Source organism: Geotrypetes seraphini, chromosome 5, assembly GCF_902459505.1.
Source record: "Geotrypetes seraphini chromosome 5, aGeoSer1.1, whole genome shotgun sequence".
NCBI lineage: Eukaryota > Metazoa > Chordata > Amphibia > Gymnophiona > Dermophiidae > Geotrypetes > Geotrypetes seraphini.
The window spans coordinates 205,170,077-205,183,906 of NC_047088.1; the positions used below are offsets into that span (position 1 = coordinate 205,170,077).

General features: G+C 41.5%; 1 protein-coding gene across 14 annotated transcripts in view; it reads left to right on the forward strand.

Moving 5' to 3' along the window:
• ABCB11 (ATP binding cassette subfamily B member 11) overlaps positions 1–13,830 on the forward strand; it is a 174,263-nt gene that overhangs the window by 137,997 nt on the left and 22,436 nt on the right. For 7 of the 14 annotated variants that reach the window (XM_033945698.1, XM_033945702.1, XM_033945699.1 and 4 more), the window contains 4 exons: positions 586–690; positions 4,579–4,740; positions 9,323–9,526; positions 12,374–12,615. In XM_033945698.1, coding sequence (XP_033801589.1) covers positions 586–690; positions 4,579–4,740; positions 9,323–9,526; positions 12,374–12,615 — 713 coding nt within the window. Of the gene's footprint in view, positions 1–585; positions 691–4,578; positions 4,741–9,322; positions 9,555–12,373; positions 12,616–13,830 lie in introns of those variants that run through there. The other 7 variants (XR_004539565.1, XR_004539566.1, XM_033945706.1 and 4 more) reach the window with 7 other exon arrangements.

The following is a 13,830-nucleotide window of genomic DNA, read 5'->3' on the forward strand; positions in this document are numbered from 1 at the left end:
GTCAGAAGAAAGCCGAGGCTGGCACGAGCAGATGGAAGATGCAGCTTACTTTGGCAAACATTTCAAGAGGTACACGGGGGGCGGGCACTCAAGTGGCAGGGAAGAGCAAGGGGTTAGGCCAGGCACCACTGCCCCAGGCTCTAACCTCCCTAGCTAGGCCACTGTCTTTGAGTATATGATTATGCAAAATTTCCACACCTAAACCAACGTAAGTTCCATTCATATCTTTTACTGAGCTTGTCAACACTTCCTACCACTGCCCTCTATACCCTTCTCAAGACAGTGAAGACATTTCCCACTTCTGCAGGTAAGTTACTCCAGACTTTGCCATCAACCTCTTTGGCTCTTCATGTATTTAATTCTGCTGAACTTTGTGATTACACAATCGTGATTATTTGCTACACAACAGCCAGTCTGGGCTGGGAAAGATTTACAGCTTGTGGAAATAGCAATCAGCAGAAGCCGTTAATATATTTTACTCATGATTCCTAATATTAAAGCAATGCCTTTTAACATGAATGTTTTCAGCCAACATCTACTAAAGTACCACTGTCATTTGGTGTATTTCAACATATTTTTTTCTAGACATTTTCTTTACCTGATGAAATAGAGAAAAGGAAACAGATTGATGATATCTGTGTGCTTTTTGTCATTGTTGGAGCCATATCATTTTGCACACAGTTCTTACAGGTAATTCTTTCTTACCACATATTATTCCTTCTGTAATAAATAAAAAGGCTGTGTGGTTGCCATGTAAGTTCATGTGGATATGTAGAAATACATGGCAAATGAGTTTTAGGTGGTACTTTTCATTGCACTGGTTAGATACATTTATGGCCAGCTTTCTACCACAATACTCTCTTAATCCAGTCAAAGGATTCCCCCCACTCTCCTGAAGGCCATGCCCCGGGCCTACTTTAACAAATCCCTGGCCCCTAACGGGTTCAGGTATGAGCAATCCCTAGTCACTCCTGCCCGTACAAGTGCCTGCTTCAAAATAGCACAGGCAGCCTCTAGTGTTAGTATGAGATTGTATCAGTTGAAGTCAGCATCTGACTTAAACCAGTCGAGTCTGCTGAATATCTGTTTAAAATTACCCAGATAAACCTAAACCCGTTGCTGGCCTGCAGGCCTACGTTTAATGAATACGAATAGGCAATGATATGGTACCACTTCATAATACAGTAAATTCAGCGGCACTTCTTAAACAGATAGTGCCACTAAATGTAGGTATTGTATTGAGTCAGCCTGGTGCTTAAATTTAAATGATGGCCACCCTAGCTAAAAATCAGACCATAATTAAGTATTTGTTTTGGGGGTTTTTTCACTTACTGTTGTCCCAATAAATAATTATTGGTCAACAACATTCAGAATTAAATTCTGAAATGGCCTGGAGACTCACAAATAGATTAGGATAGTCTAAAATACCATAGACATTTTCCCACTCATTCTATACACTTGTCCACCCAACTTGGTGCTTAGTGCACAAAGTAGCATGCCCAAGTTATAGAATAAGGTCAGATATTGGTTATAATTGTGTTAATTAGCACTAATTAGTACTAATTACCTGTTATGTGTGTAATTGCTTATAGTCAGTATTCTACAAAATGTGCACACACAGGGCTAGTCTTAGGCAGGGATGAGTGGAGTGGCCACACAGGGCCTCACATTCTCAGGGATCCTGTACCCTGCCATGTTTTCCCCTTCTTTCCACCCCCGTCTAAGGTCTCCCTCATCTTTCCACTCCACTTTTAAAAATGCATGTTGCTATGCAGGGTGTTCCCAGCACAGCAACAACTCTGATATACTGCCTGCAGCCTTCCTAGTGCTGTCCTTCTGCTTCAGTCTGCCTCCCTCTGTTGCAACTTCTTATTTCCCACCTGGGCAGACCATGACAGTGAGATAGCGCTGAGGAGGCCACAGGCAGTGTATCAAAATCACTACCATGTCAGGGATCCCCTGCAGTTTAAAAATGGAGTGGAAAGGTGAGGAAGACTTAGGGTGGAGAGAAAGGGAAGACATACTGGTTCATGGGGCCCTCTGGAGCTACTGTTTTTAAAGTAGACTGAGGGAGAGGGTACAAATAGAGGGGGGAAATCCTGGATCAGGTTTGGGGAAATGTGAAGAGGAAGAAATGATGGGCCTGGAAAGGTAGAAAGAGATGGTAGATAATGTAATGAAGGGAAGGAAGAGAGAGGGAGAGGAGAAGAATGGGGGTGCTGTGGAGGGAGGAGAAGAGAGATACTGGATGGGAGGGCAGTTGGTAAGAAAAAGAGATGGTGGACCAAGGGGATCTGGGGAAGGCAGGAGAGATATGAGATGAGAGGGCAGTTGGGAAAAAAAGAGAGCAATAGTAAGGAGGGATATGGGATGGAAGGGAAGTTGGGAACAGAAAGGGAGAGATGGTGGACCTGAGGGTGGTGGGAAGGGAGGCAGAGAAGCTCAATGGGAGGGCAGCCTGGAAGAAAAAGAGAGAAGCAGGACCTGGGGAGGGAAGGAAAGGAAGGATGAAAGAGAGGTGGAACAAGGGGGTAGAAGGAAGGGGACAGGGAGATGCCAGGCAATAAGAGTGGGGTTGGCTACAAGAGTGGAGAAAGGAAGAGGGAATTCTGGATATGGTGGAACCAGTGGGAGAGTTCAAAAGAGGGGTGGGGGTGGCAAGAGGATGAGAGAGAATACTGAGCACAGAGAGAGAGAAATGTGGTAATGGGGAGTAGATGGAAGGAAATAGGAGGCTAGGAAAGGAGTGAGATGGGAAATGGGAGAGCTGGGGGACTGAGAGGAGATTGATAGGTGAAAATTTAAAAGAAGGCAAAGGGTGAAAAATAGGTGAAATTTGGACAATGGCAGAAAAAAGGGAGGACAGAGAGGAAAGAGAAAAATCAATATTTTAGAGACAGGCATAATGAGGGAATGGAACAAGAGAAAAAAGAGGAGAAAAGAAAAATGAACAGTGGACACTGGAAAGAGAATTAGTAGCAGACAGACAAGAAAGTGTAAAAAAAGTAAAACTGGAACCAAGATGATGGAAAAACAAAAGCCCAAATTTTATAAAGTCTGCCTAAAATTAGGCACCGATTCTATAAAACTTATACGCCCATTATAGAATCATGCTTAGCATTGCCTAAGCTTGCTGAGGCAATGTGCTCAGCATCCTAACATTTAGACGTCCCCAATTTATGCCAGGGGTTTCTATGTCTAAAGTTTGAGGACCACTATCAGAGACTAACAGCACCTGATTCACAAAGAGGTGCCTAACTTGAAAACACGCCTATGATCCATCCCTAACCATGCCCACTTTTAATGTAGGCGCTTTGGGCTAGGCCCCTTTTTATAGAATCGGGCTTTTCGAATTAGGTGCCTAACTTTCAATTAAGTCCAACTAAAGCCAATTGTGTGGTGTTGAGTGCCAATATCAGCAGTGATTAAGCCTATTGCTCAATTAAAATTAGGTGTCTGTATTGGTGCCTAACTTTAGACAGACTTTATAGAATCAGGGCCAATATGTTCATACAACAAAGGTAGAAAAAAAGTGTTTTATTTTTAATTTATTAACTGGAAGATATTAGCTTTAGAATATGACCACAAAAAAGGGAGGAATGGAGGGAAGTGTAATCCAAAAATCCCAAAATATCACTCCAAGACAAAAGCACCACAGAAGCCAAGAAAGCTAGCTTATTATTTAAGCGAAAGAAAAGCCTGAGACTTATTACTTAAGTGAAAGAAAAGCCTCAGGCTTATTACTTAAGCGAAAGATTATTACTTAAGTGAAAGAAAAGCCTCAGGCTTATTACTTAAGCGAAAGAAAAGCCTCAGACAAACGGAGAGGTGGGTACACCTCTCTGTTTGTCTGAGGATTTTCTTTCACTTAAATAATAAGCTAACTTTCTTGGCTTCTGTGGTGCTTTCGTCTTGGAGTGATATTTTTAGCCTTAGATTATTTGCATTACAGATGTTTTTAAATTGTATTCAGTGGCCTAGCCAGATGACTGATTTAGGGGGGGGCAGGGGAGAAGGTGTCTTGATACTGGGCTTCCTATTTCCTATGATAGCCTCGCGTTATTTGAGCAGTTTTTCTGTACAAGTTTTACTTGGCTTACTTGTATTTAATTGAAATTTCATAAATTCAAAAAAAATAATATATATTTTTTTTTAAATCTTGCCAGTAAGGGATGGGGCTAGGCATGGATGGGATAGATGAGGCAGGACCAAGCACAGGGTCCTGCAGTTACTAAGACTAGCCCTGTGCGCATAAGTTCCACAGCATGCAGCTCCAAGGGGTATGGACCTATGAGGGTCAAGGGTGCGCCAGTACATATGTGCCCAATTGGGTATAGTTAGGCACAAACATTTACACCAGCCATTTAAGTAGCATAAGTGCTCATGGTTAAGTTAGGTATGTAACTGCAGACTTATGCAAATATTCTATAATGCCAATTGCATGCAGAATTACCAATACAGAATTCACATTCAGTGCGTATCTGGCTCCCATCTTTAAGTGAGCCATAGAGCATGATCTCCTTTTTTGATGAGCTTTATTTCCTTTGTGCATATATTATTTGTGTTTTCCTATATCAGGGATATGCTTTTGCTACATCTGGAGAACTGCTCACAAAACGGTTACGCAAGATTGGGTTCCGAGCTATGCTGGGGCAGGAAATTGGTTGGTTTGATGACCACAGAAACAGCCCTGGCGCTTTAACTACAAGACTGGCAACAGATGCGTCACAGGTTCAAGGGGTGAGAAATAATTTGAGGAGTGTTTTTATTTTTTTTCACTAACAATTAACATGGGTTTGTGTTCCCAGAAAGCTCTGAGAACTTTTCTGGAGTTGCTTCATTGAAGCATTTAGGAAAGGAAATATTGCATTTAGCAACAGTGAAAGGAGGGGTGCACGGGATGGGTTTCATCATAGTCAATAATGTGTTGTTACATATTGTGTGGACATTAAAAAGAACAATTTCCTCTGTTGCATTGGGTCATTCATTAGGAAACTACGGTAGTTCTTTCGCTCTAGAGCAGAGGTTCTCAACCCAGTCCTTGAGACATGCCTAGCCAGTGGCGTAGTAAGAGGGGGTAGGGGGCAGACTGTCCCAGGTGCCGCGTTGGTGGGGGCGCAGGCACCTCTCCACCTCCCCATGCCATGCTTGCGCCCTCCCTTCCCCACCTCCCCCGTACCTCTTTAAATCTTTGCCAGCGCAAGCATCTTCGCTGGCCTGCTGCTCATGCTGGCCTGGCTTCCTCTGAAATCACTTCCGGGTCACAGGGCTAGGAAGTGACATCAGAGGGAAAGCGAACGGTACTGCGAGCAGCAGGCCAGAGGAGCTGCTCGCAACTGGCAAAGATGTACAGGGGTGGGAAGGGAGGGCATGAGTGTGGCGTAGGGGAGATGGCACAGAAAGATTGGGGGGGGAGAAAGAGGAGGGCGCCACCTTCCCAGGTGCCTCCTGCCTTCACTATGCCCTGCACATAATAATAATAATTTATTCTTATATACCACCAAACCATCAGTTCATGGTGGTTCACAACAAGGCGAGGCTGAACAGTGAATTACATACATAAGCATCAAGTGTTTCTCAGAAAATACAAATTCCAATTAAATCACATATTTATCAAACAGGTAAGTTTTAAGAATTTTTCAAAATCGATAATAAGACTGAGCTTGGGGAATGAGAGCATTTCAACATGAATTCATTGCACTAGCTTGGAAAGCAAAAGTTTTTCCCAAGAATCTCTTACTGCGACATGCTTTTACTGATGGGGACATAAACCAGCAGGTCCTTCGTGTATTCTTGTTTGAATAATAAAATCCAAATAAAACTTTAAAACCAATACAACTAAATTTAAACAAAACCTTAGCCTCAAATGGCAACCAATGGAGCTTTAGGTAATAAGGGCTTGCGTGATCATATTTTTTTAAGGCCAAAAATCAGATGGAAAACAGTAGTCAGGTTTTAAGAATGCCCATAATTATTATGCATGAGTTAGATTTGCACACAATTGTAGCAGAGCATGCAAATCTCTGTCATGCATACTCTTGGTAGGTCTCCTTAAAATATGACTGACCAGGTGTGCCCTGAGGACTGGGTTGAGAAGTCCTGCTTTAGAGCTTTTGCTAGGATGCTGTAGGATGCCTGAACTCGGTGAACAACTCCCAACAACAACAACTTATTATTTCTAAAGAACTTCCAGGTGCAAGCAGTGCTGTCTGGCAGGGAGTTCGAAGAAATGCAGTCTCAGATACAGCCAGTATTGTGCTAACTACTACTAGTATTTATCATTTCTATAGCACTGAAGGGCATATACAGCACTGTACATTTAACATTCAATACATGGTCCCTGCTCAGAAGAGCTTATAATTGAATTTGGACAGGTAGACAGGGCATCTCAGGGTTGGAGAGTTTCTAGCAGAAGGAATGATATGATGGGTATAAAACCTTTCAATAGCTGAATCTCAGAGACCTGGTGAAAGGAGGACTATCAGTGGGACAGATAGTATAGAATACTGCAATAAAAATTATATTTAACGCAAAAAAATGTGACCACGTCACTCCCCTCTTGTACAAAGCACGCTGGTTACCGGTAGAACACAGAATCAGCTATAAAATTATTTTACTAGCATTCAAAGCCCGACAGAATAACCAACCTGAATTCATTGACAGATTTCTTTTTTTTTTTTTTTTAATAACTTTATTCATTTTAAAGTAAAAAATAAGTGGAACATAGTATACAGACATTTTACACTTTAACAGCACTTAAATTCTATCAAATTATATTTTATGGCAAATACATATATCCTCCCCCCCCCCCCCTTTCTAAATATCCAACAATTGCATTCAAATTAAAAGTATCTCCCCATCCCCCTCCCCACCCACCCACCCTGGACGTGTATGATCAAAGGGCAAAATCAACAATCACTCCTTACAGATTTCTTATTCCATATAACCCCACCAAGATTCTGCGATACTTGACTCAGAACCTTCTGTCAATTCCATCGTTGAAGCACATCAACACAATGAGATCAAACATCTTTACAATGACCGCTCCCACTTTATGGAATTCTTTCCCTACCTGTTTATGCATAGAATCATTGCTAAATCAAAACTAAACTAAAAACATTTTAATTTTTTGATGCCTTTGAAACCTAACTGCCCTTATAAGGGCGAGCCTATGCTGTTTTTGTCCACAGCAACCCTTTCTAATGTACTTCCCTTATCTGTCACCTTTTTCTCAGAACATTGTAGTTCTCACCTTTTTTCCTTCCATTCCTCTTTGTCTGAGTTTCAAATGTCTTTGAATATACTAGTTATCCCTAAAAGATATCTTGTAATTTTAAGTCTGTATTTAGCCAATGTATGTTTTTATGATTATTGTACACCGCTTAGAAGCCTGATTAGGTGGTATAAGAAATTTTAAATAAACTTGAAACACTGTATTATCTGGTTACAAATTATATTGCAAGGATAGAGTACATCAGATTGGAGGGGGGTGGTGCTTATGTTAAAGAGGGAATTGAATCAAATAAAATAAACATTCTGCATGACATAGATAGCAGTGTGGAATCCTTATGGATAGAAATTCCATGTGTGAAGGGAAGGAATATAAAGGTACAAAATGAGCAGACAGATGAAGAAATGTTTTCAGGGATTAGGAAAGCTAGAGAATTGGACAACAGTATAATAATAGATGATTCCAATTATCACAGAAAAAGGAGAGAGTATATTAAATCATAAAATATCAAGCTCTCATACTCTATAGGCATTCACTATAAAGAGTCCCCATGAATTGAGTGTAAGGCAAACAGTGGCATAAACTTACTCCAAATGGCAACAATACACAGCAAGAGCCCAACCCCCCCAAAAAAAACAACAGAGAAAAAAAAGAAAGTGGAGAAAAAACCTCAGTTTGGCTTCATAGGTTCAAAAAACTCCACTTTCTGAAGTTTCTCAGCAACAATCTCACAGGCTTGTATCCACAATGTTCCTCTAGTCCAAGGATCTCAAAGTCCCTCCTTGAGGGCCGCAATCCAGTCGGGTTTTCAGGATTTCCCCAATGAATATGCATTGAAAGCAGAGCATGCACATAGATCTCATGCATATTCATTGGGGAAATCCTGAAAACCCGACTGGATTGCGGCTCTCAAGGAGGGACTTTGAGACCCCTGCTAGTCTATATAAACATATAAGAGGGCAACACTCAAAATGCAGAGAAAAATTCCATGTATCCCCAAAAAATAGGCACAGTTCAAACAAAACATGATTGAAGGCAAAGAGGATGCAGCTGCTAATCATACGATCCTACTCGTACTGTAATCCCCAAATCTCCTGGATTCCTCACACAAGATATCATTCACCACAAGCAGGCAAATCCACAACAGGACCCGACAGGGAACTTCCTTGTTTCGCTGAAGCTGCTCTCCATAATCCTGTTCAACTATTACAAAGACTAGGGGACACAATGAAGTTACAGGGAAATAATAGGAGGAAATATTTTTTCACACAAAGAATAATTAAGCTCTGGAATGCATTGCCAGAGGTTGTGATAAGAGCGGATAGCATAGCTAGTTTTAAGAAAGGTTTGGACAAATTTCTGGAGGAAAAGTCCATAGTCTGTTATTAAGAAAGACAAAGGGGAAGCCACTGCTAGATCGGTAGCATGGAACGTTACTACTCTTTTGGTTTTGGCCAGGTACTAATGATCTGGATTGGCCACCATGAGAACAGGCTACTTACTGGGCTTGATGGACCATTAGTCTGATCCAGTAAGGCTATTCTTGTGTTCTTATGAATCACTCCTCGTATAATAAAGAAGAATGAAAACTGCGATTGGTGATCAGGTTTTCTGCAGTCCAAAAATAGGAAAACTAATTAAGACCCACTGAGTGAAATGGTCCCAAAAGTGGGGTATGTGACTCATATTTATACCACAAGATAGAAGGATATTCTGCATAATCCTGCCAAATTTCAGGCTCAGATATGGACTCATTTTGTCTTTAAAAAATAAGAAGTGTTTATCAATTTTTTTAAAAAGTAATTAACCCCAGAAATCACATCTTCCATTTTAGGTACTGCAGTTTTTAGGCTATAGAACATGAAAAACATCAACGTTGTGAAAAAAAATTGCATAGTCCCATTCTACTGACCCTATAATACACAAAACTTTCTGAAATGAAAATTGCCTAAATTTACCCTACCAAACTTTTTAGCCTATATTATTTGTAACACACTGTTGGTACCTTTTCACTCAGCGGGTCATAATGTATGACATCTCCATGTAACTTTCATAAACATTTTGTTAATCTTTTCTTTTTTCCCCCCAAAGGCTACTGGATCTCAGATAGGAATGATTGTCAACTCCCTAACTAATATTGGTGTAGCCCTTACCATTGCTTTCTACTTTAGCTGGAAGCTAAGTCTGGTCATCCTCTGCTTTTTGCCCTTCATAGCCTTATCTGGGGCTCTACAGGCTAAAATGCTAACTGGATTTGCCAACCAAGACAAGCTTGCTTTGGAAGATGCTGGAAGGGTAATCGTTTTTCTAAATACCAATCTGTGTATGTATCCTTGGTGACAAAAATGTTTATGCTTCTTGTTTTCATACGTTCAGGTAATGACACTGTGATTCTCCTTGAGGATATGACGGTTAGTTTTAATAGTTGTGTGGATCGTTTCAATGTGAAGTATGATCTTATAACGATGTAGGCTGTAGATGTTAACACTTGTAGATAAAACCACAGATTGTTTTGAAAATTTTATATGCACTGCACACTGGAGTTGTTGTCGCAGCCCACTCTTGTCCATTGAGATCGGTCTAGCTAATATCACTCACAAATGTCACTCACAAATGAATCGATCCCCTATTCACCTTCCTTTCCTCCAAGCGGATTCCATTTTCCAACACCGTCTGTCAGTTTCCAGTCCAGGTCACTATTTTGTATCCTAAATTCAGCCTACTCAACTTAGTAACAGGGTTTTCACACATTTTTGCTCACAGTGTTTTAAACTGAGTTTTAACAGTAAGCTGTATATTGTACATTGTGAGATATAAGAGAGGTTTTTTTTTTTTCGAGGATCAATGATTGAAATCTAGAACTGATAAGTCTCGGACCTCTTTGGTTCTACACATGTTATGAGCAGGTTTCTGAGATCCTTTTTCCTCTCTTTTAACACGGTTGCTAACTGAATATAATAAGACACTCAGCTGTTTATATGTACCTTATCCAGTCACATAACTGTTCACTTTCAGAGTTTAAGTTGCTTGTAAACATTTTCTTCTGTGAGTGATATAATATGCACTCCATTGACAGTTGAAGAAACTCTTTCTGGGCCACTGGCTATAGTGTGTGCCTGAGAGTAAGCTTGTGTGTTTTTACTCACATTCTGGGAAGTATTTTCCTTTTAAGACTAGGTCCTACTCAGCCACATGTAGTTCAGCAACCACACTTCTCCCTCCGTATTCGCGGTTTCTGTATCTGCGGATTTTCGATTTTTTGGGCTGCTGACTCCGCTTCCCAAAAGTTACATCATCACTAAAGTTATTTTTCCTTTTACTGTACCGATAAAAAAGTTTATCCCTTACCATTCACTCTGAAAGTCACTGCTTCCATGCTTTTGCTGCTTCTGTGCTTCCCAGTGTGCACTGAGAAAAACGCTGCTTCCCAGCATCCATAGTGAGAAAGGCTTCTTCCCAGCATGCATGCCTAATCCAAGCCCAGAAATCGCTGCTTGCTGCTCCAAGCCCAGAAATCACTGCTTGCCTAATCCAAGCCCAGAAAACCGTGAATAACAGTTGAAAAGTTATTCGCGGTTTCAATAATAAAACTAAATTAAACTAAACCTTAAGTTTGTATACCGCATCATCTCCATTAAGATAGAGCTCGGCACGGTTTACAGGTAATTCAATAAATGAGGGAAGGACATGCTAGCTTTACATTTTAAATAGATAGCTTTACATTTTGGAGAAAAGCCAGGTTTTCAGATGCTTTCGGAATAATTGGAATGAGCCTAGGTTCCGCAGCGGGGCAGGGAGGATATTCCAAAGCTCAGTGAATTTGAAGGAAAGGGATTTCCCTAATTTACCTGCATACATGACGCCTTTTAACAAGGGGAAAGATAGTTTGAGTTTGTGGGCCGATCTGGTAGTGTCAGGTCTCGAAGAATTCCAGGATAGTGGAATTAGGGGAGGAAGAATGCCATGTAGGATCTTGAATATTAGGCAGGTACATTTAAAGTGAATCCTAGAAATCACCGGAAGCCAATGAAGTTTTGACAGAAGCGGGGAAACATGATCGAATTTGCTTTTTTGCGAAGATCAACCTAGCCGCAGTGTTCTGGATCTAACGAAGGATTTTCTAAAAACCTCAAATAACATTTAAAAAGTTATTCGCGGTTTTTCCATATTCGCGCCTATGGTCCACCCGCATCCACCGCGAATACGGAGGTAGAATTGTGCAGCTGTTTTCTCTCTGGACCAGTGTTGGCTCAGAGCAAACAGTGGCTACAGTCAGGGGGGGGGGGGGGGCAGCGGGAATCCAACCAAGCACAGCAGGCCAGGTAACATGATAAAAGGTGTCCGCATGGGAGGCTGTATAGCAGCGTGAACACTAGGTGGTGACCCTGAAGCGTCAGCAAGCAGAAAGCATAGAGCTGGCTGGAATGGCAATGGCCACTTCAGTTGTTCTGGGGACGGGAAGGGAAAGGAAGAAAAGAAGCACCGATAGCCAGTGACTTAGCGAGGTGCCCGGGGCAGTGGCGCCCTTCCCCTGCCCCACCCCTGTCTACTCCTTCCCCGCTTCCGCCTGCCGTGCATGCACAGCCTTCCCTCTCCCTGTGCCTCTTTAACATCTGAAGCACAAGCGGCAACCCCAGCCTGCTGTTTGCGCCAGCTTCGGCTCGTCCTCTGATGTCACTTCCAAGGCGCAGGTCCAGGAGGTGATGTCAGAAGAAGAGCCGACGCTGGTGCGAGCAGCAGGCTGGGGGTTGCCGCTCGCACTGCGAACGTTAAAAATGTATAGGGGAAGGGAAGCAGCGCATGCATGCAATAGTGGGGAGGGGTTAGAGAGGCGGTCCGCCCCCACCCCCCTTACAATGCCACTGCTGATAGCTATAACTGCAGAAGGAGGAGGGGAAGTAAAGCGCCACTTCTGTGGCTGCATTAATATCAGACTGAGGTGCCTCATGCTCTGCTGATGCCCTCATTAACCACGATGAATGTCAAAGACACTTACTGGCCACCATCACTATTTTTTTGTATATATCAATTCAACTCCTAGCAGGATAAAGCTACTTTAATGGGCAGAAATCCAGCCAGGGCCTCCTCTTACTTATTACATATAGAGAGATGTGTTCTGTTTTGTTTTGGTTTTCCCTACAGATCTCTAATGAAGCTTTAACTAACATCAGAACAATCGCTGGCCTGGCAAAGGAAAAGAAGTTTGTGGAAATGTATGAAAAGCAATTAGTAACACCTTACAAAGCTGCGATCAAAAAAGCAAATGTCTATGGAATCTGCTTTGGCTTTGCTCAGTGTGTAATATTTATAGCAAATTCAGTATCGTACCGATATGGAGGATTTTTAGTCCACAAGGAAGGACTTCACTTCAGTTATGTGTTCAGGTAATGAGAGAGCCATTTATACACTTAGCAGGTTTTACAACGATTTATAAGTAATGTCTGTGCATTGCTCTTCGAACCACACAAATTAAAATGACCCCAAACTTTATTGTGCCACTGGCTGAAGTTTGATGGAAGCAGTGACCTATATGTTCATAGTCAGGGAAGTGTGTGGTGCAGTGGTTAGAGCTACAGCCTCAGCACCTTGACGTTAGGGGTTCAAATCCCATGCTGCTCTTAGTGATCCTGAACAAGTTACTTAATCCCCTATTGCCCCAGGTACATTAGACAGAGTGTGAGCCCACCAGGACAAATAGGAATAAAAAGATGCTTGAGAACATGAATGTAAACCAGTTAGGGAGTGTGTGGTGCAATTGTTAGAACCACAGCCTCAGCACCCTGAGGGTTCAAATCCAAACACACACAACCTCTTGGTGTAAGCCAAAGATAGGTAATTAAAATGGAAGAAAAAGGTCTCAGTAACCCCACAAACCCTCCACTAAAGATAGTATACATTTGTGTTTATAGGGGTTCCTCTTCCAATGTCTATCATTGACCTAAAAAAAACTCCAGTTAATTCACTATTTTTCAATTATAATATTTTAATATGTATTTTTTGTTTTCTTAATTCAATCTTCTTATTTAGCTCTTATTTAGCTTAATAACTTATTCATCATTTAAATATGTAAAACTCTTAAGCTTGAGAATTACTCAACAAGCTCAGTGGGACTTATCTTAGTCTATGCCTGCTAGCGCCTGGTAACTGCTGTATCGATCCCTATCCCCGACGGGACCCGTTTCACCTCCGTCTTAGGCTTTTTCAAGGGTCAAAAATAAGGGGATATCTATAACTAAAAGAAACAGCAAAATAAAGAATATGCTGAAATGTTAAAAACCACCGCTTAGACAAATCCATTCCCTGGTCAGACCACCACTTTATATCATTTAACCTTTCTTTTTCAAAATTCATGTCCGCTCAACCACCATCTAATTTCAAGACCATATCATACAGAGAATACAATAAATTGGAAGACATAGATATAACTGCACATCTTGACCCAGAAATTCTAACGTCACACACTAACTCAATTACTAATCTAGTCTCTGCTTGGAATCTTTCACTTACCTCACTCTTAGATACAATAGTCCCACTAACCTCAAAAACTATCTCTCTTAAAAAAGCCATCAATCCCTGGTATAATTCAGAGCTTCATCAAA